The sequence below is a fragment of the Balaenoptera acutorostrata genome, chromosome 19 (genome assembly GCF_949987535.1).
Source record: "Balaenoptera acutorostrata chromosome 19, mBalAcu1.1, whole genome shotgun sequence".
Classification (NCBI taxonomy): domain Eukaryota; kingdom Metazoa; phylum Chordata; class Mammalia; order Artiodactyla; family Balaenopteridae; genus Balaenoptera; species Balaenoptera acutorostrata.
In genome coordinates, this window is record NC_080082.1 from 889,892 (window position 1) to 915,223 (window position 25,332).

The window sequence follows — 25,332 nt, forward strand, 5'->3', positions numbered from 1 at the left end:
AACTGTAGAGACGGAGGACAGACAGTGGTTGCCAGGGGCTGGGTGTGGGAATAGAGACTGAGATAATAGTTGAACAAACCCTATAAATTTATGTAAAATCACTACATCGTTCACGATAGGTGAATTTTATGGTATGTGAATTACATCTCAATAGAGCTATTTTTTAAAAAGGACAATGCAATGAAAACGTTTTCAGTGAAACAAAGCTGAGAGAATTTGTCTTCAAAGCTGCACTACAGGGCTTCCCTGGTGGCGCAGTGGTTTAGAATCCGCCTGCCAATGCAGGGGACACGGGTTCAAGCCCTGGTCCGGGAAGATCCCACATGCCGCAGAGCAACTAAGCCCGTGCGCCACAGCTACTCAGCCCACGTGCCACAACTACTGAGCCCGTGTTCCTCAACAGGAGAAGCCACCGCAATGAGAAGCCCGCACACCGCAACGAAGAGTAGCCCCCACTCGCCACAACTAGAGAAAGCCCGCGCGCAGCAACGAGGACCCAATGCAGCCAAAAATAAATAAAATAAAATAAATAAATTGTTTTTTAAAGCTGCACTATAAGAAGTATCAAAAGAATTCTTCAGGATTAAGGGAAACGATCCAAGAGGGAAACACAGATCTGAAGGAAGAAATGAAGAGCACCAGAAAAGCAAATATATGGGTAATTTTAAAAAATGTTAAGGACCCCTGACTGTTTAAAGCAACAGTAGTAGCAGTGTATCATGAAGATGAAGGAAGGGAATAATAAGAAAACAGAAGGAACAGGAATATAAAGCACAGGTGCATTAGAGAAAAATCAACACAGTTGGTTCTTAGAAAAGATAGTAAAACTGATAGGCCTCTAAAACAAGAGTGATCAAGAAAAAGGAATGAAAACATAAACTACCAATATCAGACATTTAAAGGAGACATCACTACAGATCCTAAAGATATCACAAGGAAAATGAGAAATTATAAACTACCCTATACCAATAAATTTGACAATTTTGATGAAATGGACAATTATTTTTTTTTAAAGTACCAAAACGGACACAAGAAACAAAATAGAAAATATTCTAAGTCCTACATCTATTAAAGAAACTGAATCCTTAATTAAAAACCTTCCCAGAAAGGTTGGCCCAGATGGCTTCAATGGAATTGTATCAAACGCTGAAGGAAAGAATACTTTCAGCCACACACAAACTTCCAAAGAACAGATAAGGGGGGGAGAGGTGGCTGCCACACTCCTTTCACAAATGAGCAAAACTCCAATACAGAAGCCTAACAAGGATGTCATAAGAAAACTACAGACCTGTGTTCCTCGTAAACACACGAGCAAAACCCTTAGCAAAGTATTAGCAAATCAAACCTAGCAGTATATGAAAAGGATAATACATCATGGCCGAGAAAGTTTACTAAAGGACTGTAAGATTAGGAAATTAGAAATATTAAAAACTTTAATCAGTATAACTAACCACATTAACAGAATAAAGAGGGAGACAAATAAAGGGGGTAACTCTATACAATCAATTCAAGAGGTAAAGAAAACCCATTTGATAATATTCAACCCACCCTATAATTAAACTCTCAGAAAACAAGGGATAGGAATGTCCTCAAGCTAATATACGGTATCTGCAAAATACTACAAGTAACATCATACTTAATAGTGAAATATTAATGTTTCTCCAAGATTGAGAATAAGTCAATGATGCCCACCATTACCACTTCCAAATTAGACTCATCAAAATTTAAAATTCTCTTTATCAAAAGACTATTAAAAAAGTGAAATGAGAAACCAGAGACGGGGGAAAGATTCACAACACGTATTTCTGACAAAGGCCTTTTATCCATAATATATACAGAACACCTACTGATTAGTTATAAAAAGACAACCCAATTTAAAAATGGACAAAAGGCTTGAAGAGGCATTTCATAAAAAGAAAATCTCTGAATGACCAGTAAGCATATGAAAAGTGCTCAACACGATCAGTCATCAGAGAAATGCAAATCTTGTAAGGCCAGTGAGGTAGCAGCATTACACACCCACTAGGATGGCCGAAATCTAGAAAGCCGGACCCAGTTGCTAAAGGGTGGGGCACGCTGCAGACAGAAGCATAGAACGGATAAGCACTTGGGAAAGGGTTGGGAGTTTCTTAAAACATTTCACATACGTGATCCTGTGACCCACTAATTCTAACCCTGGGTATTTACCCAGAAGAAATAAAAATGTACATCTGCAAAAAGACATATGAGAATGTTCCCAGCAGTTTCATTCATAAAGCCAAAACTGGGAAAAGCCAGATGCCCATCAACAGGAGAAGGGATGACAACTGTGGGTCCTTGGTGATGGAAGGAACTCGCCGCTTACACATGCAGCAGAGATAAACCTCAAAGGATGCCCAGTGGAAGAAGGGAAACACAAAGCCTACAAACGCTGATGCCATTACATGCAAATTTCAAGAACAGGTCAGCTAACTTACAGTAACAAAGATCAGAAGAGGTGGTTGCCTGCAGGGGGGTGACTGGGGGTTGTCATGAAAGAACTTCTGGGGCAATGGGAATGTTTTCTTTCCCAGCCTGGGTGTGGGTTATACAAGTGTAGTCATCAAAACATACTAAACTGTACACTTAGATCTGTGCATTTCACTTCATGGAAACGAAAACTCAATAAAAGGAAACAAAAGTACACTCACTGAGATGGCTAGAATTAACAAGACTGACCATAGGAAGTGTGGGTAATGATCTGGGGTAACTAGGACCCTCACACATTGCTGCTGGGAGTATAAAACACGCACCCGCTCTGCAGAACTCTTTGGCAGTTTCAACCATAATTAAACATACATCCAGCCCAGTGGGCGTCCGCCACCAGCAGGTACAGATCCAAGAGAAATGTCCACAGAAAGATCTTTATGCAAATGTTTATAGCAGCTTTATTCAAAATATCCCCAAACTTGAAACAATCCAACCTCCTTCAACAGAAGAATGGATAAATTGTGGCACTTTCATACAAAGGAATGCAACACAGCAACACAAAAAGAACAAATTACAATTGATGGAACTCAAGAATAAATCTTAAAATAGTACATTAACTAAAAAGCACAAAAGGACACATACTATCGGGTCCACATATATGAAGAACATGTGAAACTCAGCTATGGTGCACCCCCTGACTAGGAGAGGACATTGTGGGCCATGTAAACGTGCTCTGTCTTTATCTGCGTGGTGACCGTCACACAGATGCATGCTCAGTTTACATACATTTTACTGTATGTAATTTATGCCTCAATTAAATAAAAGAAGCATGACAACGTTCCCCACTTTACAAACCCCGGTGAGTTGACAGCTCTAGGCTACGAGCACCAGCAGTGCTGACGTCAGAAGGAGAGAGACGACTGGGCGTCACGCGCCCTGCTGGACAGAGACACACGCTGGCTGTGATGTCTCCTCCCCGCCTCGTCACACCTCTAGACCTAACCACCAGTTTTCAGCAAGTATAAGGCATAGCGAAACAGGTTAAACGACACCACAGGGATGTAATCCGCAAGATCAGACTGTGGGGAAGTCTACAGGACACACAGCCTAATTTCATAAACAAAAACTGCGAGGAAAAGACTGAGGAGAAACTGAGGAAGTAAAACCATGTGTACGAGCAGTGGTCCAGCCGCTGAGAGCAAAGTGCCTGCGAGAATCCCCGGGGGGCAGAGACCTCCTGATAGGCCTTCCCGCCCAGCTGTGGCTGTGACCTTGACCAGGCCCTGCGGCTTTCTTGCTATCTTCTCACACCACTGTGTCAATCTGGACTGAATCCCTCAGGTCCCTTCCAAGCTCTGACATGCAGATTTGCTGGAAATCCTGCGGGGCATCCTGCTTCCCACTGGCTTGTTAAAGAAACTCTGTCCGCCAAGTCTGCGCTGGGGGCCAGGCCGCTCCCCGAGGTGGAGGGCAGTGCCCTCGCTGCCACCTGGCACCAGGGAAGGCATGGGTCCTTGGAGGACACACCGGACACCACTCGGGCATCTCCCGGGAGCGCGGGTATCCCGATCTGGCTGACCAGGAACAGCCTCGAGCCCCCGTTCCTTCTCACCCACGGCGGCAGCATCTACAGGTTAGCGGCTGTGTTTCCAGTGGTGCGCAGACCCCGCCGCTACCCAGCCTGGCGAGTCCCGACAGCACCCTCATGGCAGCCCGGTCCTCCTCCCGCTCACCAGGGCTCGCCCGTCACCACAAGCACGAGGACAAGACGGCACAGAACAGCACAGACCGCACCACGTCCCCGGTGAGGCGCAGGGCCCGGGCTCGGAGGAAGCGGGACAGGCTGGGTGCACCACGTCCCCGGTGAGGCGCAGGGCCCGGGCTCGGAGGAAGCGGGGACAGGCTGGGTGAGGCGGCCGTCACTCTGGGAACCTGCGGTCCCGGCCAGGCCTCTGGCGGCCGCACACGTGGTCCCCACCCAGGCTTCCCACCGGAGGCTGAAGGAAGGACAGAGCTCACACTCAGCCGAATGAAGGGGGAGGAGCGGCCCTAAGGTCATCAACTCAGACACTGGACCCCTGGCACACAGACGACATCTGCCCCAGGGGCTGCGTCCTGAGAACTGTGCAGCCGGGAAGGTCTGGCCACTCTGAGAATTCACCCACACTGGCAAAGGGAACAGCAGCGCCCCCACCGCGCCGCGTCCCCGTTGCTTCAACGTCCATACACTTCAGAAGTTGAAGGTCGGGAGATGCCCTCAAAAGCCTCTCTAGGGCCCGCATTTGACCAGTGAAAACACTCCTGCGGCAGCCAGGCTGCAGAGCCCAGCGCGACGTGAGCAGCTCCCAAGCGGGCTGCACACAGGAGCCCACACCGGCTGCAGCAGAGCGAGGGTCCGGGGCCTTTCCACGCACCAGCTCCCCGACCTCACCCTGCAGAGCATCCGGGACTGGAGCCTGGGGCGAGACCCCCAGCAGGACTGCCCTGCCCGGCAAAAGCCAGGACAGGGTTGGCGCACAGCTGCCACGGGCGCCTCCTCAGCTTGAAGTAACGGCCAAGGGTTAAGCCATCACCCGTTTCTGGTAATTCTAACAACCCACGGGAGGGCTCTTATTCTGTTTTTAAGGTGCTCTGGCCAAAATCCGGCAATGACAGAGGACACTCCATAATGAAAGGCTGGAGACAGGAGAACAGATGCCTGTTTGTCCCGTTCCTTGGGCCTGTGTGCACGGCCCCGCCCTAGTGGCCCCAGGCTGTGGGTCAGATCTGAGACGCACTTGAGCTTAAGAGCTCTGCTCCCCTCCCCCAACTCCGCCTGCAAACACCTCCACCCACTTCAGCAAGACGCAGATTTCTCAAAGCCCAGAATGAACGACCTCTGCGGCCACAGGTGTGCCAGGCAGCAGGCTTCACATGGGCACCGGAGTCCCGAGCAGGGCACTGGTCTCTACAGAGTGCCCTGGCAGTGGCCCCAGCGGCCTGCACCGCCGAGCCGAAAGCAGCGCCACGTGCCAGGGTCTGCGCCCTCCTGCCTCACCTGCCGGGCCCCACCGTGACTCAGTGCCTTCTCCGAGAGCCACCGTGATCCCGAGAAGTTGCCGGAGCACGTTATCTGCAACAAGGGATCGATCGCGGCCAGGCAGCCTAATCAACAACCAGACTTCATTCCGCGGGGCTGATGGCGGACAGCCCGCCATCAGTCTTCCTGCCGTCCCCGAGTCACCGCCACCTCATCACTCAGCCTCGCGGGATGCAGACAGCCCCTCACCCCACTGTTCACAGAAGGACTTGAAGCCGCCAGGAGCTGAGACCGTGTCAACACCAGTGCAGGTTTCTGGGCCCCGCACCGCTTTACACCCATTTCTTTGTTTTTTGTTTTCAATGAATGGTAACACTCTTTTCTTTCTTTCTTTTTAAATATATTTACGTATTTGGCTGCGCGGGGTCTTAGTTGCGGCAGGCGGGATCTTCGTTGCCCCATGTGGGATCTTTACTTGTGGCATGTGGGATCTAGTTTCCCGACCAGGGATCGAACCCAGGCCCCCTGCATTGGGAGCGAGGAGTCTTAGCTGCTGGACCACCAGGGAAGTCCCTACAGGCATTTCTCAAAAACAAGCTTAGACAAGCCCCAATATTTAATAATGCTAAAGGTGGGGTTTTCCTATCAATAGTATAAGTGAGTCACAAAACTCTGAAACTCAGGGCTGCGTCTTTTATCAGCCACAACAAATGTGTTTGACTCTTCAGCCCTGCTGCATGGTTCTGAGAAACCCCAAGTCAGTGCCTAGGATCGGGAAGGTCTGAGCTGACTGTCCCGGTGAGCTGCCCTGCAGCCTCTGGTCTCCAGCCCCCGGGCAGGAGACAGGCAGCATCCCAGGGTCTCGCTCTCAGAGGCGCAGGCTGAGTAGTGACAGCAAGGAGCCACTGGAGTGATGGGAGAGAGCTGGAGGCCAAAGAAAATAAACGGAACCTGGTGGCCTGGGAGCAGGTGGGAATCCCTGAGGTTTGTTTCCCTGTTGAGTGCTTCCTTGTCCAAAATCCGCTCTCGTTTTCACAGTATCTAAGCTACACAGGTACATGTTGAACAGAGCTAATCCCATTAAGCTTTACACCAGCAAGACCTCTCGGGAGGGTGAACACCAAGGCCGACAGGTGGAACTGCCCACACCCCGAGGATGATATTCCACATGGAACCCCCGGCTCAGGGACACTGACAAGCCCACCCACGTAACCCGCCACCTGCGGCCACGGGCAGTGGCAGATGGAGCTGAGCTGTGAGCACAGGAGGCCCCATCCGCCGTCCTGGTCTTTTTTTTTTTTTTTTAATTTAATTTTTGGCCACGTTGGGTCTTCGTTGCTGCACGCGGGCTTTCTCTAGTTGTGGCGAGCAGGGGCTACTCTTCGTTGCGGTACGTGGCCTTCTCACTGCAGTGGCTTCTCTTGTTGTGGAGCACGGGCTCTAGGTGCACAGCGTTCAGTAGTTGCAGCGCGTGGGCTCAGTAGTTGTGGCGCACGGGCTCTAGAGCACAGGCTCAGTAGTTGTGGTGCACGGGCTTAGTTGCTCCGCGGCATGTGGGACCTTCCTGGATCAGGGCTCGAACCCGTGGTCCCCTGCATTGGCAGGTGGATTCTTAACCACTGCCCCACCAGGGAAGTCCCCCGTCCTGGTCTTTATACACGTCTACAAACCCAAAGTGTGCAGAGCAGTCTATCCCTTTAGGGGAACCTTGTGGCGGTGTTTCAGTGGAATGTTGTCACGTTTACCTGCTTATGCTCTGACTCCTGAGGAGCTGATACAGTAAAGTTTTCAGTAAACAAATGACCACTCCCCTAAGTGACTTTCAGGGACGCTCCCCCCAGAGGCCTGTCCACAAGTCCAGACGGTCACGATGACAAAAGCCGAGGGGGAGCCTGTGGAGAGGGTTCAAGGAGCCAGCGTCCCCTCGTGGCCCATGGGGGCCCGTGAGTGACGACCGTCCATTCATCCACAACAGCTCTGATCCACCTGCCCTAGGCCCTGGGGCAGGCCCTAAACAGAAGGAAAACATGCCCTCGGAGGTGACATTCTAGGGGGAGAGAAACGAGGACCCACAGCAGAGTCTACGTGGCTTGGAGGTGGTAAGTGCTGCACTGAACAGTAGCGCAGATTAGGCCAGGACGGGGGCCAAGACGCACAGAGACTGAGCCTGCAGGCCCAGGGTGGGGAGGAGAAGGTGGCGGTGGAAGAGGCCAGCAGGGGCTGGGGCTCCCCTCCTGGACGAGGCAGCCACACTTCCTGCTCTTTCTTTACCTTCCTGGGTCTGTGCTTTGGGGAGGGAAAGGCCTGCTCAGTCTGCAGGCCAGCAGCCTGCCTGCACCCCTGCCTCGCCCACCAGGCACTCACATGGATCAGGAACGAGGAAATCCCGAAGCTGGGACTGTAGCCGGCCGGTCAGCCACTGCGGCTCAGCCTGTCTGGGTCCCTGATCTAAGCTCGGGGTGGGAGCACCTCTCCCTCCTCCTGTCTTTGTGGTGCCCTGCAGGGAGGCCCTCCAAGTGAATGAAGAATTGTGGGGGAGGGCAATTTGCATTCTTTGGAGACCCCAGGGCACTCCTGCATTCCTGCTGCACAAGCCCAGGCAGTCACAAAACCTCCCCGGGGACTAGGGGACGAGCTGGCTGTCCCCACTTGCCCTTATCAGTCACTCCCGATAGCCTCAGGGCCCCCCGTTCTCCCCCTCCCCACTGCCCAGTCAGTTCGGTCAGAGCCCCCTCGGGAAGCCGTGTGTGCCGGGCTGGACCGACCCCTGTGGAGAGTCACTGGGACTTGTGTTAAGAGGCAGACAGCCCTCTGTAGACCCCGCTGTCTAAATCCTGAGGCCCTGCAGCTGAAAAACAAACAGCAGGATGGGGGCGGAGCTGCGGCAGCGGGCGGAGGAGGGGGCTGGCTGCCGGGCAGGGTCTGAACGGCTGCCCTGGCCCTCGGGCTGCCACCTCCACCGTCCGGCTCGCCGGTCTGTGCACAGCGCCCACGCCGGGTTTTCAGCCACGTTCTCCTCTAAACCCAACAGCATCACCTGTCAGCACACAGGCTCCCCAGCTTCCCTGACGCTGGTCCGCACGCAGCACCCTTGCAAACAGGAGGAGAAAGGGTCCCTGCTTCTCCCTGCTTTGCGTTGCTGGCATTGGGCTCAGTGCCCACCCTGTGCCGGGCTCATCGCTCCTCCGTTAGAGGACGAGACGGAAGGTCAGGGAGGTGCGGGGCTCGCCTGGGGCCGGCCTGTCTGTAGCACCTCGTCCTCTCACTCTGACCTGGCACCAGCACCGATGTGGATTAAGGCTCCAGGCGTGACGTGAGGACGGGCAGGAGACGATCTAGCTAGAGCTGCCTCTTTCTGGTGGGGACAGAGGAGGCCGACTTCAGTGAACGATGGATTCTGCAGACCAGGGACCCCAGGCCTCAGGGACCCCTCGTGAGGAAATTCACGCCGGAATAAAGTGACTAAACAACAAGCTCTGTGCTGCGGGTCGAGCCTGGGCACTTCTCCAGAGACCTCACTAGGCGGCCCTGCTGCGCAGAGGTCTCCAAGCCACTCCTCTCCCGGGGCTGCAGACCTGCAGGACAGCAGCCCGCACAGGAGCCCCGCCCCCACAGGAGCCCCACCCCCACCAGGAGCCCCGCCCCCACCTGGGGACCAGCCCCCACCAGGAGCCCCGCCCCCACAGGAGCCCCGCCCCCACCTGGAGCCCAGCCCCCACCTGGGGCCCAGCCCCCACCAGGAGCCCAGCCCCCACAGGAACCCCGCCCCCACCTGGAGCCCAGCCCCCACCTGGGGCCCAGCCCCCATCTGAAGTCCAGCGCCCACAGGAGCCCAGCCCAGGTGCTTCCTGGGCTCTCCCACTTCGCATTCTCATGCTGTATAGGTTATAGCGTGAGTCAGTGACAGTGCAGGGCCTCGTTCAAGCCCTGTGCTTCCTGGCGGCCCCATGGGGATGTGTCACTTCGGCAGCCTCTCCGTGCAGTCAGCCCATCACCACCTCAGAGCCCTGCCTTCACCTGCCCCGGGCACCTGTCCCCACCAGTACATGGGACACGGAGGCTGGGATGGGACTGCTGCACAGCAGCTCACCACGTGCCGGGGGCAGGGGCAGCGTCTGGCCAGGTCTCTCCCTCCTTCTGCACTCTGCTCTGCAGGGCCCGCTCTGCCCCGCCTCGCACCCACTCGGCCTCCCTCCCCCGCTGACCCGACGGCCGTGCTGGGAAAGAACCACCTGCTGAAAAGAGGGACCGGTGGGGAGACTGACACGGAGCCCCCAGCTGGGCCATCCACCTGGGACCTTGACAGCCAGCAGCCAGCTGAATAACAGCCCCAAGACATCCGCGCGCTTTTCCCTGTGGATGTACCACCTCACGGGGCAACGGGGACTCTGCAGGTGCAATGAAGCCAAGGGTCTGGAGACGCTGCGGTTGCCCTGGACACTGGCTGGGCCCGACACGGTCAAAGGGTCCTTACGCAGAGGGAGACCTGGCCACAGAAGAGGCGGCGGCCACGAGAACACAGAAGCAGAGGTTGGCGTGACGCAGCCACAAGGCAGGGCACACAGGCGCCTCCAGCCGCTGCAGGAGGCAGGAGCAGATTCTGCCCCGCAGCCTCCAGAGAGAATCAGGCCTGCGGCGCCTGGCCCTTAGCCCCGCGAGCCTCATCTTGGACTTGGACTTCCAGAACTGAGAGTATACACTTGGTGCTGTGCGAAGCCCCAGTGGGGACCCTCTGCTCCAGCAGTAACAGGAAACTCGCCGCTGGGACTCTGCACCCCAGAGAAGGGACCTAGCCCGGGGAGGCCCAGAGCCCGCGACGCCGAGAGCCCGGCCCCGACTCACCAGCTGAGCGCTGAACTCGGGCAGCATCACGCAGGTGGCGCCCACCCAGAGCGGACACAGCAGCTTGTTGACCACGCCGTGGACGTGGTGCAGCGGGAGGACGTGGAGGATCACATCGTCCTTCGTCCAGGCCCACTTGCGGACCAGCCCCGTCACCTGCAGGACGACAGCACAGCCTCAGAGCAGGCGGGCGCACACAGCCGGCCTCCCCAGCCGAGACGAGGGGGAGGAGACGGCCGCTGCCCCGCCCCGCCCTTGACGGCATGGCGAGGAGATGGTGACGAAATGACCTGGGGTCTGACCGGGGGGCCGTCTGTCCACCACTTACCCTCCTGCTAGAGAACAGGGCCGCATGCAGTCAGGGGCTTCAGCCAGTCTGAAAGGGCCTTTGATTTGGGGTCAAAGGCCTCTGCAGACTCTGGGCAGCTCTCCCCTCGGGCGGCTCCGACAGGCCCTGGGACTCTGGCCTCACCAGAGTCCAGGCTTGAATCCGGCGGTCTGCCTGAGCCACGCCAATTCTGGCACCACCCGCGCCCCGGCTTAGCCAAAAAATCCCCAATCACTGCCGAGCCTGTCCTGGTGCGTGCCGCGGTGACGGCCACGTGCGAACACAAGTGAGATGCCCACCCCGCAGAGATACGGGTCCAGAGACGGCCTCTCCAGACAAAAAGCACGTCTCCTCCTCGGAGACAGACACAACGTATAATCACGCCTTGCCTGCAGCCGGCCCGACTCAGTTCATGCTGATTTATGGACTGAATTACCCTGAGTCGATGGCGTTGACCTCTGACCTCCCTCTTTGTGGGTCTGAACTTCTCTCTTATTTTCCCACTCCTGCTGTGGAAGAGTCTTCATTGTACGTGCAAATGCTTTTTGGAAGCAAGAAGAGTATAAACTGCAGATAAATACAGCGGCTGGGGAGTTTCACAAGAACGGTAACTGAGGCCACAGAACACAAAGTAACACCTAAGATGTGGCACACGTGAGTTCCTGCTTTCTTGTTTCCCAAATAAGCCGCAATTCTAGGCGCGGATGGCGCATTCTGGATATTCGCTTTGTGGCTGGTTTCTTTTAAAACCTCAGCGTCACATGCAGTGGCCCGTTCTATGCTCCACACGCCACGGCCCTGGAGGAGCCCGAGGGGGCCTGTAAACCCCCCCGCACCTGGGCCCTGCACCCCCCTACACGGCCAGTGGGGCTGCTGGTCACACGGCCCCGGGGTGGGATGGTGAGAGCTGTGACTGGCCCTACAGGGTGAACAGAAGGCCACCTGGGAAGGCACTTACACCTGCCGTGACTGCTGCTGGGACTGGCCTGCTGGGACACTGCATACACCTCCCGACTGGCGGCCCCGAGAGCACTCACCACGGCCCTGATGTTGTGATGGGTGCTCAGGACGCCCTTGGGTCTCCCCGTGGTCCCGCTGGTGTAGATGATCATGGCGCCCCGGTCTCTCCAGTCCCACTCAGGCACCCGGCCTTCCCCGGGGTCCTCGGCTGCCCCGTGGTAGACTGCGGGCGGGAGAGGCAGGAGCGGGACCCCCAGCTTCTGGACCACCGGGCTCAGGAGCTCCACGTGCTCCGGGCCGGCGAGGACCACGGAGCTGCGCGAGTCCTGGATGAAATACTCCAGCTGGGCCCGGGGGTGCTTCCTGCAGAGGGGGACGGCGATGCCGCCGCTCATCCACGTGGCCCACTGCGCCACCACGAAGGAGACGTCGTTGCCGCACAGGAGGGAGACCCTCTCCTCCCGGAGGTCCCCGTCGGCACGCCCACGGAGCCGGCAGATCTCCCGGGACAGGCAGAGGCTGCGTGAGTAGAGGTCCTTGTACGTGTGGCCGCCGTGCTGGTCGACGAGGGCGAGCCTGTCCCCGAAGCCCAGGGCGCGGTGGAAGCCCAGGGCGCTGCTGTCGGAGCGCGCGGCCGGGGCCGTGTGCAGGGCGCCGCGTCGTCTGCACCTCGGGGGGGCTGGCCACCAACACGGCCCGGGCCAGGCCCAGGCCAGGCGCCGGAGGGACATCCCCACGCGGGGCAGCATCGCAGCAGCAGACGCCAGCTGCCGGTACCTGGCTGGAAGAGAGGGCACCGTGGTCACTGCCCTGTCCTGCCGGACTCCCACGGCGGCCAGGAGAGGCGGCCTCACTCCCAGTCGTGGGGGGACATCCCGAGACCAGAAACGCTAACGATCTCACAACACATACCTTTGGAACTTAAAATGACCAAAGTTTCAGCTTTTTATCCAATCTCATTGTTTTAAAGGTTTTAAAAACATGCAAGATTCTAAAACAATGAACTAAACTAGGTGAAGCCAAGGAGAAACAAACAGAACTCAATGCACTTCAGGTAAATTCTGAATAATGGTTTTCAAAAACCTGAACCCGGAGAAATACTAGCCGAGAGAAGTAAGTACCGAGGGCCCTTGAACAGCACAGTTTGCACGACGCGGGTCCACTTACGTGTGGATTGTTTTCACTAATCTGCACTGCGGCACTTACACGAGTGTGAATACGGAGGGCGGGGACATGCAGGAAGGGCCGGCTGTGAAGTTACTGGGATTTTTGGCTGTGGGGTCACCCCTAACGCCCACCCGACCCCTGCCTGGTTCAAGGGTCGACTGTGTTCCCTCCCCGCCAGCAGCGGGGCCCGGAGATTGCAGCGAGCAGAGCACAGACACTGGGCTCGCTTCTGCTCTGGAACACGTGCCAAGCCATGGACTCCTAGGAACTTGTCTAAAACAGAGCAGAGACTCAAATAGGGCAGGTTCACACGTCTGCAAAGTGTCACTCTGTTTTTTAAGCTAAAACATAACTCTTCCCTCTCTTCCCCACAGCCTAACTACTAAACAATGACCATAACAGTCCGCCAGAAGGAGAGCTGCCCAGGAAGGCCGTGACCCACGACACGCACCTGGAATTCTCCAGCGTGCTCAAGAGGAGGAGGCCTGGGAAAGGGTGGCCGGGCGCACCCTCTCCACACTGCCGCCCCTCCACTCGAGAGGTCAGGAGCTCTCCTGCCCCCCAGGACCACGGAAGACGGTTCCTTCCCAGCGCCAGGGCGGCCAGCAAGGTCCACGGACCACCACCTGCCCTGGCTCGGCGTCCCCACTGCCGTGCCCTCCCCGCCGTAGCCTCTGCCGCCTCTGCTCCGCCTGGGCGCTCTCAGCCAGAGCAGCGGCCCTAACGGGGAGCTGATGGATGGACCAGCTCTCCCGGTCGTTCCTGAAGGATTTTTAATGAGTATTATTTGATAACACACTTAAATATATTACGGTGTGTTTTCACGTTCGACCACCCTGTTCAGTAAGCAAGGCAAGCACTGTTAACCCTATTTCACCCACGAGAAAATTCTAAGTCCCCCCGCTCCTAAATCACAGCCAGGAGCCCAGCCGGAGCCTTCCCACCCCCAGCCATCGTTCCTCACCACAGTCACCACGCCAGAGGCCCACGGCCGCCCTGGCCCACGACAGCACAAGAAATGGCCTGATGCTGGCTCTGCCGTGGCGGGGGGGCGTGTCTCTCCCTGTTACTGGGGAGGGGGCCGGGGGGGGTGGGCGGACGTCACAGGGACCCTGGAGGGCACTTCTGAGTGTCAGAGGCTGATGAGGACGCCTCCAAGGGGCTGTCCAGCAACATCATAAAAGGAAACTTGTGACTCTCGTTCCCGTTGCAACGGGCCCAGCCAAGCGGGGCAGGTGGGGGCTGGGGGGCGGGCAGCCCCGCACCTGCGGCCGGGAGGCAGCTTCTCCGGGCTCGGCGCATCCTCTCCCTCACAAGCATCACTCTTCCCTCTCCTTCGCTAACTCGCTACAGGGGAAAACGAATGTGCTATGTTTGTTACATGTACCAACCAGTTTTGGTCTCTGTTGTTAATTTAAAAAGCAGACTACACACAACACTTTATAATTACCTCACAAAACAAACAGCCCACAGCAGTAAAGGTCGGGACTGAGCTCTCCCCTGTCCTGAGATCCTCCGCGTGCTGGCTGCCCCCGGTGGCAAGGGCTCTGACTCAAGGTCACCCAGCCTCCCGGCCCAGCAGGCGGAAACCCGGCACCGGGGAGATGCCCGCCTGCCCGGCCCTCCTGCCTGCAGGGGCCTCGGCGGCCCCGTCTCCTCCCCAGCGGCTGCTCTGAGGTCCTGTGGAAACGCTCCCGAAAACTCCAGGCCTCCACCACCGGCGGGCTCTCCAGGACACGTGGCCCACACCCCTTCCAGATGAAGGAGGCCAGAGTGTCTTGTGACGTCCTGGGCTCTGCCCTCTACGCAAGGTTCAGAGGCGGGCTCGCAGTTGGTTTCACACCTCTGGATTTCTGTTACTATAAAGAAACCTGACAAATTGTAAGAAAACGGCTGGGCTCGACCAGAGAAAATAAGAAATGTGATCAGCATGTGAGACGTGCCGTTTCAGAAAGAAAGTGAGCTAGTGACAAGCAAACCAGGGCGCTTTAAGCGCGTCCTCTTCTCACTTCTAGCAAATTCTTCTCTATTCGCTTGACAGGCAGGAGAAACTAAAACAAAGACAATCTATAAACAGAAAACCTACCGCACAACGTTTCTGGGTTACGGCCCGAGGCCTGACTCTTGTTGGTGACCACGCAAGAGGGATGCTCGGGGGTGCCCGCTGAAGTGACAGCATTTTCGGAGGACAGACAGACAGCCAGCCAGGAGCGGCTGCTGCTCCCACCCCTCTGCCTGGCAGGCCTCACAGGGCTTCACAGGCAACGTCACAGCTGCTGCCAGCGAGACCCACCGGCTCAGCCTTCCTCTGTCCAGATACCCCATGAGGGGCCTAGGAAGGGCAAGCTTTCTGCCTGCTCCCCCTGGGGCCCCAGGGACTGTACCACACTGAGGGGGGCCAGTCAGCGAGAAGCTGGGGTCTGAGAACTTGAAATGGAAAACTGGAAGACAGGCTGACCCCCACTTTCCCTCCCTCCCTGGCCGGGGGCTGGAGGGCTAGCTCACTTCTGACTCCATAGCAGCGAATCCACAGTGGGCTGGGGACGGATGCGGGGGGCAGGCAGGCAGAGCAGCACCTCCAAGGAAAACAGAGAGGTGAAGCCACCTGCCCAAGGCCACAGAGTAACTGGAGAAGCAGCATCCAGACCCAGGCCCGGCTGGCTGCAGCACACCGACCCACTCTGAGACACCACAGGTGGTGAGGAAGGCCCTGGGCAGTGAAGGCCAAGTCCATGCTGGGAGCTGCCCCAAGAGACACCACACATTAACTGGCCGGCACCCCCAGCCTAGTGACGGCTCAGCCATCCAAGAGGACACTGAGCAGTCCCTTCTAGATGCGACATGAAAATAGGAAATGCAAGCCCTCTCTTCCCACGGTTTTGTTTTGTAAATGTATCCTAAGGAAATAATCAGCGATGTACATAAAGGTTCACTATGGGGTGTTCACTGCAGGGTTATTTCTCATATTGAAAAACTGGGGCTAAGCCGGGTGGTCCGGAAGGTCTGAGGAGGCCAGGGCACACACACGCGTGTGGGGCTGGGCCACGGCCCGACTGCACAAAAGCCCCTGCAGCGCTGCTCAGGGGAGGGACGTCCCAGCCAGAGACAGGAAGGTGAACCTCCAGGTGGACACAAGGCGGCAGGGCCGCAGGTGGCTTTTGTTTTCTTCTTAGCACTTCTCAATTTTCTCCAGATTTTCTGCAATAAGCACGTATGACTTTTGTAATCAGATTTTAAAAGTCTAATAAATGACATTTATATTTTCAAATGGAGATATTTCAACCTCAGCATTAACATTTTCTTTGGTACAAAAAAAAGGGAAAAAAAGAGAGAAAAAAAAGAGGAAAATATTAAAATTATATGTTCTGGATGGTGATCTACAGGGTGTCTGTAATTTTCTATAGCTCTTCAATTTCTCAAAATGACAGAGGCAAATAAAAATGAGATAACAGCCTTCTTCTCTCAATTAAACCTAGTGGTTCACGGAAGGCTCATGGGGACAATGAAGAAGTCCTCACAGAAGCAGCTGGAACGCCCACTGCGCTGGCACTCAGAGCACCGCAGGGCTGGCGTCCGGCAGCAGTGACCTGGCCCCAGTGTCCCAGTGCTGGGAGGTGGCGAGACCGCCTGGCTCCGCGTGGGGACGGGTGTCCCGAGGCAGGGTGGGGCAGGTGGCTGGAGCTCGGGGGGCGGGGAGCCTGCCAGGTGACCTGCAGGGAAGGAGGCTCAGGGACACGTAGCTGTGCTCACACGGGGGTGTCTGTGGAACAGACGCTGAGTAGGGGCCCTGCCTGCTCACCACAGAGCCTCACAACCAAAGTGACTTTCAATTGGGTAAATACTGCCAGAGTGGCCTCCAGAGAAGCTGCACTAATTTTTTCTCCCACCAAACATGTGGGAACATGGGGCCACCCCTTCAAAACAGCTTTTATGTGCTCCTGAAACCACTCATCATCAAGCCATTCAATACAGAGCTAAAATCTCCAAGGGCAAGGGGAGCAAGGCTCTGCCTTGAACAAGCAGAAAGAATCAGGTCAGGTCAGATGACTGTGTCCTGAGCAGGTCCAGGTGCAGAAAGACCAGCAGCTACCTCAGGAAAAGAGGCCACGCCTTCCAACCACCGGCTCCCTTAGTCACGGGGCCCCCCACCACTGCCGGTGGCACAGCCTGGAGTGATGTTGCCACCCAATAAATGCAATTTGGCCACGGATTTTTCTCTGTCTCGATTAACCAACGTCACGAGGCCAGCATCACCGTGCAGCAATGTGAAAAAATCCCAGCCAAGAGCACGGAAACCCGAATTGTGGTGAACCAGACGCCTTCTCCCGGGAAGGCCACGCCGCGCTCAGCTCCCTCCAGGAGGCCAGAGCCCAGGCAGAGACCCAGCAGCGGCCACTCGGTGCTCTGACCATCAGGTTCCCGGGTCAGACCACTGAGGTGCACGGCCCTCTCAGGACACACACCCAACACCAGGAAGATGACATCTGTCACGTCCTAACCAGGGTGCTGGTTGAGAGCACAGATTCTAGAGTCAAAACAGACCCAGACTGGAACATTCACTGGTTTTTCCGAGTTTTCCTCAGCCGTCTAAGCCTTCGGTTCCTGTGAGAACCGCCCAGCACACACAGTGGGAAGCAAACGGCCCAGCCATCCTCAGCACCGTGCTCACCACGGAGCCATGTGACAAAGATTACTCGATGAGAATGATACTTGCATTCAAATGAAGGCGGCTGGTTTCGAAATGAATAAAATGGCACCTGATGGATGAGCGCCACCTGCCCCCAACCCTGCCCGCTGTCTGCAGACTTGGTGAAGGTGCGCGGTGGGAGAGGGGACCACACTCTCCCTCTGGTGCCGGACACTTCTTTCAGCATACTGCCTGCGGTTTGGGGGGCTGTTTTCAAAGTTACGTTTTAAACTAACAGACATTCACACTGCATTCAAATCAAAAAACCAAAAGGGAAAAACAAACGCTTAAACCCATATCCATATTAGGACGTAAAATACTATTTTAAAGATGCCATCTGGAGGGATGAAGCTTACAATCTCGGGCCGTGGCTTAATCCACAGACGCCGTCTGCCTTGAAGAGTGGGTCTGGGACATGGGGTGGGGGCACAGTAGGGACTGAAGAAAGCTCGCTAGACTCGCTGGGCTTTCACGTTTCACATCAGAACCTCCGGGGGCCCCCTGAAGCCTGCTGGGGATGTCTGTGCTCCTGGGCCCAGCACCGGTGCCCCCAACCCCCAACTGTCCCTGCCTAGGTCTCCAGACAAACATGCCCCTCCTCTGGATGGAAGCCTACAAACTCCCCAAACACGGGATTCCTGTTCCCACCTCTAATTGTCATCCTTCCCCCTTTTGGCAAACTCCTAATCATCCTTCAAAGCCCGGCCGAGTATCACCTCCTCTTTAGTACACAAAGCAAAGAAAGAAAGTGGGGGGGGGGGGGAGGGGGTGGTGCTTCAAGGAGGATTCCTGCGGCCCAATGAGGCCGGAAATGGATTTGTTTCCGACACGACAGATCAAGTTCCCTCCAACTATGGCTGAACGTGGACTTGACTCACCCCCACACCCCGGGGGCCTGGACGTCGCCGCCAGCGCCGCGGAAGGGCAGGCAGGGTCCCCACGTGACGCAGCCCCTGCGAGGGAGGGGGCGGGGCGGGACGCGGGGTTGGGGAGCGGGTGGGGGGGGGGGGGTGAGGGGGCGGGCTCTACCTCCGCAGGCCGGGCTCGCGCTCCTCCTCCTTGCCGGGTCGGAACCGGAACCGGAACCGTGGCTGCGCGCGCACCCCGCGTCCGGCGCCCAAGCGCGTCCCCCGGCGCGGCACCGCGCCGCGGGTTCCGGGCGCGAACGTTCCCCACGACCGGTCGTCGCGGCCCCGGGGCACGGGCGGCTGCGTGTTAACCGCTCCCATCCCGAAGCGGATTGGGAACCGGGCGCCTCAGGTGTTCTAACTCCCTGTTGGGCGGAGCCGGGCACAAGTCCACTCGGCCGAAACGTGAGGTTTCTCTGAAGTAACACATCAACCACGGACACACGGTTCGAGCCAGCGCGTTTCCCGCCCGCCTCCCGGGGCGCCGCGGGCCGGGCCGAACCCGGGCTGGGCCGTCGCCCCCCCCCCGCCCCGCCCCGGTGTCGGCCGTGAACCTCCTGAGGGCTGAGGACGCGGAGCCCGAGGGAAGAGGGGCCGGGAATCTCCCAGGAGCAGCCAAACGACTGAGATGGAAAAAAGATGGGAAGATCCCTGGGCCCTCCGTTCGGTCCAGTAAGAAAAGTATAATAGTTTCAGGAAGGGACCGCAGACAAGACAGAGGGAGGGAAATCATCGAAGAAATTCAAGAAAATCAGCAGAACTTCCTTGTTGGAGTGAGTGGCAGGGGCCCACAGCACTTGGCAAACAGCGGGGTTGCTCCCGAGCGTGTGGGTGGGGACGATCCTAATCGCCCACCTGACCAGACATCCACCCGAACGTGGGCTCTTCTCCGCTATGGTCTGAATGTGTGTCCTCCAAAAATTCGTTGTTGAAGCCCTGACTCCGCCAATGTGATGGTGTTAGAAGGGGGGCCTTCCGGAGGTGATGAGGTAATAAGGGCAGAGATTCCATGAATGGGATTAGTGTTCTTAGAAAAGAGACCCCACAAGGCTCCCCCCCTCCCCAGGTGAGGACACAGCGAGAAGACGCGGTCCATGAACCAGAACGGGGGCCCTCACCAGACACCGACTCTGTTGATCTTGGATTCCCAGCCTCCAGAACTGTGAGAACTCAAGCCCCCCGGTCTGTGGCATCCGTGACAGCAGCCCGGACGGACTTCGGCTCACCCCTGAGGTCCGTCAGCGCTCCCATCCCATCCATCACTCCTGGGCTCAGTCGTGCAGACTCCCCTCCTTGCTTCCTGCCTCACCTCACATCCAGTCCTGCTGGTTTCTCCTTCAGCATCTTTCAGAAACCAGCCACTTCCCACCATCACCACTGCAACCAGGGGGCGGTGGGGAGGGTGCTGGGAAACCCTGGTCTCACACCCTGATTACTAAAATAGCCTCCTCCTGGCTTCCCTGCTTGCACCTCCCTGCCCCATCAGTCTGTCCCCAGCACAGCAGCTGGGTGGCCCAGTGACCACTCTTGTCACATCCTAGCATCCTGGACTCTGGGGTCCCCCACCTGGCAGACGGGAGCAGTCATCCTGAGGAAGATGAAACTGGGGGAATAACTGGTGTGTTTGCTCTATTGAGAGGAGATTTGAACCACTGAGGGAGAGTTTGGGGCTAGAAGAAGGATAAATACCTAGAAAACTGATCAAGAGGAAAATAGGCGAGGGACTTTCCTGGTGGTCCAGTGCGTAAGACTCTGCGCTCCCAACGCAGGGGGCCCGGGTTCCATCCTTGGTTGGGGAACTAGATCCCGCATGCCGCAACTAAGAGTTTGTATGCCGCGACTAAAGATCCCACATGCTGCAACTAAGACCCTGTGCAGCCTAAATAAATACATAAAATTTTTTTTTAAATTTTATGTATTTATTTATTTTTGGCTGTGTTGGGTCTTCGTTTCTGTGCGAGGGCTTTCTCTAGTTGCGGCAAGCGGGGGCCACTCTTGATCGCGGTGCGCGGGCCTCTCACTGTCGCGGCCTCTCTTGTTGCGGAGCACAGGCTCCAGACGCGCAGGCTCAGTAGTTGTGGCTCACGGGCCTAGTTGCTCCGCGGCATGTGGGATCTTCCCAGACCAGGGCTCGAACCCGTGTCCCCTGCATTAGCAGGCAGATTCTCAACCACTGTGCCACCAGGGAAGCCCAATACATAAATATTTTTAAAAAGAAAAATAGGCAATAATTAAATACTGGGAAAACAGCAGCAAAGTATCGCGTGGTTCTAGGAGGCTTGGCTCAGACAAGCATTTACAGAATTGCAATAATGTAAACACTTATAGTGCAGACATTGACGTTGGTCTAATGAATTTAGGCAGTCTCCCTCTCCCTCCCTCTCTCTCCTTCCTTCTCCCTCTCTCCCTCCCTCCCTCTCCCCCTCCCTCTCTCCCTCCCTCCCTCTCTCCCCCCTCCCTCCCACTCCCTCTCTCTCCTTCTCTCCCTCTCTCCCTTTCCCCTGCTCTCCCTCTCCCCCTCTTTCTCTCTCCCCCTCCCCCCACCCCTTCCTCCCTCCCCCTCTCCCTCCCTCTCTCCCCCTCTCTCCCTCTCCCTCCCCTCTCACTCTCCCCTGCTCTCCCTCTCTTTCCCTCCCTCTCTCCCCCTCTCCCCACCCTCTCTCCCTCCCTCTCTCTCCCTCTCTCTCCCTCTCCCCCCCTCTCCCTCCCTCTCTTTCCCTCTCTCTCTCTCCCTCTCTCCCCCTTTCTCCCTCTCTCCCTCTCTGGGGCAGGGATGGGGGCACAGGACAGGTGTGGGGTGGAGAGAGACACTGAGGCCGGGTGTCCATCACAGGAGCAAAGAGCACCGGGGTGGACACGTGGAGGTAAATATGAAAGGAATTGAAAGCCGTGTCTCTGGTGATTGGGAAGGGAAGGGGGGTTCCTTAAACTGTGTGGCTGGATAACTGTGTGTACCTGTGATAAAGAAAGAAAAAAGTTAAACTAGACTATAAAGTAAGTTTTAAAGGGGGAGGGGACAGGAAACACCTCGAGGATGTCCACGTGGACGTGGCTCCTCTCCACCTGCAGGCAGCCCCTGCCCATCACTGAGTCTCCAAGGCGGCTCTCTCGCCTCTGGTCCCAGACACGCCAAGGATTCCCAGGGGTTTGCTTTCCACCAGGTGCACAATGGGGAAAGGACCCCCATCAGCAGCCGTGGCAAATCCTTATCATCGCGCCACCACCTCTGCTGAATAAGCCAGGACCCCACGGCCTCCCGCAGCTCACGACAGACAGCTGGGTGTTTGTGCAGGTGCCGACGTGTCCCCAGGCGTGTTCCAGGCACCGGAGATGGAAACACAGCCCCTGCCCTCCAGTCACTTATGTGCTCGTGGGGGAGAAGGAAAGGGAATAGTTAGACATATGCCATTGATGACATTATAGACTGAAGTTTTTGTCCCGCTCCCCCCTCCCACCAAATTCACATGTTGAAACCTTGCCCCTTAATGTGATGGTGTTAAGAAGTGGGGACTTGGGAGACAATCAGGATTATATGAGGTGATGAGGGTGGAGCCCCCAGGATGGGATTAGTGCCCTTACGAGAGTCATGAGGGAGCCTGCTCCCCTCTCTGCTCTCCGGCCGGTGAGGACACAGCGAGAGGACGGCCGTCTACAGGCCAGGCAGTGGGCTCTCATCAGACACATCCAGCCTCCAGACGTGTGAGAAAGAGGCATGTGTCGTTCAAGCTGTCCAAGCCGAGACAGACAAGTGGTCTGGAGGAAAATCAAGCCAGGCCAGGTGATGGGGGCCCTCAGAGGGGTGCGTGGAGCCGGTGTCTGAGGCTGGCTGGGCAGCGGGCCACGTGACTCTGACCACAGGAAATGAGGAGACTGAGGCTCCGAGTGCCTGTCACTCTGACAAAGTGACAGAGCCAGGGTTTGAACCCGGAGCTCTGCTGCCTGCTCCCCGCTTCGTGCCCCTCACCTTTTCATGGCTCTGAGATTCTTGAGCGAACAAGCAGACATGTGTGTCCTTGTGCTTAAGACCAAAACTCTTCCCCACACAGAGCCAGACAGCTCCTTCCTACGAGAATAAATGGTCTCCACGGCGACACCCTCAGAGGTGTTCCCAGCAGTGCTGCTGCTGTAACCAGGAAACAACCTAAGTGCTGCTCCACGGGGGCTGAGTTAGGACAGAGGAAATGGCGAGACCACAGGGCCACGCGAAGTACAATAGCGAAGCTGTATAGAAACACTAGAATTGCTCATAGCAGTCTACGGTTGAATAAAAATAGCATAAAATAATTTCCTAGATCCTACCATTGAAAAATTGGAACACAAAACCATGTGCACTAGGATTTCCCGCTGTGTACTCAGACGAGCTCTGAAGGATGGGACAGCCTGAAGGAGGGAGGCACCTGTCTTCTGAAGAGACGGGCTCCTGGGATCACCGCCGCTTTGGTCTCCCATGGCCACGTGTGCGGTCAGGAGGGAGCGGCCCTGCGTGTGAAGTGCTGGGGCCGCCTGGCACGGCGGGCCCTAGAGCCGGGAGGCCACAGGAGGTGAGTGCCTCCCTGCTCCTGGGGCATACGGGGGAGTCCTGCTGTTCCGGACCTCAGCTGCCCTTGGATCTGCCCCTGGGAGGAGAGCCGTCCCCGGGAGGGGGTCTGGGGTGGGGGGCGGCCTCGGCAGGGCTGTGGGACGCTGGGGTCCACGTGCTCCTATGAAATGGGCAATGACAGCTCCCACCGCGGCTCCCAGCTTAATCCCACTGGGAAGGTCAAAGAGCCGGGACACTTAAAGCTGTTCATAAATATCAGCTGCGGGCACTACTGTCATCGTCGGCATCTTTATCGCCCGCCCCTCAACAGAGACCCTGAGCAGGTGCTCGGTCAGTGGAAGTGGACGAATGGGACGGCCTCTCCAGAAGGCAGACAAGAGCACGGTGGCCTGCCCACCTGACAACTTGCCCTGAGGCCCCCTGTCCACTCCCGAGCCCCAGCCTTTCCCAGGGGAAACCCTTCCAGCTGGAGCACCCAGGAGCCGCAGGAGACCCGGTAGGAATCTCTCCCTCCACTGATGCTGTTCGCACCTCCAGCTTGATGAGCCCAAACTGCTGGGGGCGTCTGGGTCACACCTTTTCACTTGATTAAAGCAAAACACAGATGCACTTGCAGCAGTGTGCTCACGAGCGGAACGTCTGCGGACTGTGAGCACGGAGCTTCCCGCCTCCCAGGGACGGCTGTTACACGAAGAAGGGGCTCGAGGGCACCGAGTCAGCCCCGGATGCACTTACGGAGGACGTACCAGTCAGCGCTGGGGTTACGGTCAGGCAGCACCTGGTTCCGCCCTGCCTTTGGCCACCAGCCTCCAAGACGGAGGTCCAGCCCCACTGGGCCCGCCTCCTGGTGTCCGTGCCCACGTACGGCCCCATCCCAGCTGAAGAGGGCTGACCTGGGCAGGAATGTGGGTGACTCTGGGCAAGGTCGTGACCAGCACTGAGCTTCCTCCTGGCTCTCGGATCGCTCACCCCGGGGGGAGCCCTGCTGCGAGGGCACTCAGGCAGCCCCAGGGAGGGGCCACACGGGAGGAGCTGAGGCCTCCTGCCCACAGCCGGGGGAGGAGCCTCCTTGGAGGCGGGTGGGGCCTTCAGGTGAGGCGGGGGCCCTGCCGACACTGCAGCTGCAGCCTCGCTCGAGTCCGAGCCAGGGCCGCCGGGCCGAGCCACTTCCAGGTTCGGGACCCACATAAACTGTGAGATAATAAATGAGTTGTTGTAGCTGCTAAGTTTGGGGTGATTCGAACATAGCAACAGAGCCAATATGCCACTTCTGCTAGCTATAGTTGTGTGATAGCAGGCAAATTAATCTCTCTGAGTCTCAGCTTCTCACCCGAGAATAAGAATGCGTACCTCCAATGGATGTTATAAAAATTAAATAAGCTCTTGGCATTGGGCCTGGGACACAGCAAATGCTGAAAAACTAGCTGTCATCATTATGAAATATTTACACAAATATATCACAAGATGCGAAGGGCTCAGGAAGACCTCACTTCACACAGGTGGGTTCAAGGAAGGCTTTGTGGGAAAGTAATGTTTGACTTGGTCCTTGAAGGAGAAGCAGGATCTGGACCCGGGGAGATGGCGGGAAGGGCAGGAGGGTCCGCTGTGGGCAGTTCACGCGCAGCGTAAGCTCGGGAAACGGGAGGTGAGACTGTGAAGGCTGGCTGGGGTCAGACTGGGGTGCTGGCGTTAAGGGGTCTGGAATTTACGTGATGGGAAGTGAAGCCACTGGTTGTGAGTCAGCCCTGCAAAGGTGGCGAGAACCCCAGGCGTGGCCCCCCAGCACACAGGAGCCCTTCGGAAGAGGTGCTGAATGAATTAAATTCTCCCTGACCCCCAAAGCATCCCCTCTTGGATTCTGGCAGGAGCAAATATTAAAGAGGGTGCCTGGGGCTGGAAGGAACGGTTATCAGGCTGCTGCTGCAACTGATCTGTTTTCTCCCAAACCCAGGAATCCAGCTCTGCCTGCTGTTTGACAAACGTTTGCCACTCGACCTTCCTTCTTTCCTCTGAACCCTGATTTTGTTCATGTTCCCAACTTCCCCGCGAGTCATGTGGGGAAGAGAGGTGGGTCCCAGACCTCCAGCCCTAGAGGGCAGATCATGATTGGCCTAAACCAGCCACAGCGGTCTCATCCCCTTGCCAGAGATTCTGGCCCAAGGATGTGAGGGCAAGTCTGGGCAGGTTCTCCTCCCGAAGGAAACAAGATGCGTTGGAAGAAGCAGCCCCTCTTTTTTCATGGTGGATGCTGTGTCTGTGTGTGATGCCTGGAATCACCACAGCCATCTTGTAACCATGAGGAGTGCCGTCCTGAGAGTGAGCCAGTGGGAAGATAGGCAGACAGAGCCTGAGTCCAGGGCGATATCCAGAGCCACTGCACTTGTATGTGGAGCTCTCCTGCCTCCAGACTTCTGCTTAGGTGAGCCAAGGATT

The 25,332-nt window shown here is 56.7% G+C and overlaps 1 protein-coding gene and 1 long non-coding RNA gene across 3 annotated transcripts in view; one reads left to right on the forward strand and one right to left on the reverse strand.

Moving 5' to 3' along the window:
- ACSF3 (acyl-CoA synthetase family member 3) overlaps positions 1–18,539 on the reverse strand; it is a 57,627-nt gene extending 39,088 nt beyond the window's left edge. The window contains exons 1-3 of one of the 2 annotated variants that reach the window (XM_057535029.1): positions 18,481–18,523; positions 11,675–12,374; positions 10,310–10,465 (exon numbers count right to left, since the gene is read on the reverse strand). In XM_057535029.1, coding sequence (XP_057391012.1) covers positions 10,310–10,465; positions 11,675–12,346 — 828 coding nt within the window. In that variant the 5' untranslated portion in view covers positions 12,347–12,374; positions 18,481–18,523. Of the gene's footprint in view, positions 1–10,309; positions 10,466–11,674; positions 12,379–18,480 lie in introns of both variants that reach the window. The other variant, XM_057535028.1, reaches the window with a different exon arrangement.
- Positions 18,540–18,938: 399 nt separating this feature from the next.
- LOC114236513 (uncharacterized) lies at positions 18,939–22,970 on the forward strand. The gene is made up of 3 exons (XR_003622455.2): positions 18,939–19,348; positions 19,426–19,592; positions 22,652–22,970. It is a non-coding gene; the product is annotated as an uncharacterized LOC114236513 (long non-coding RNA).
- Positions 22,971–25,332: the final 2,362 nt, after the last annotated feature.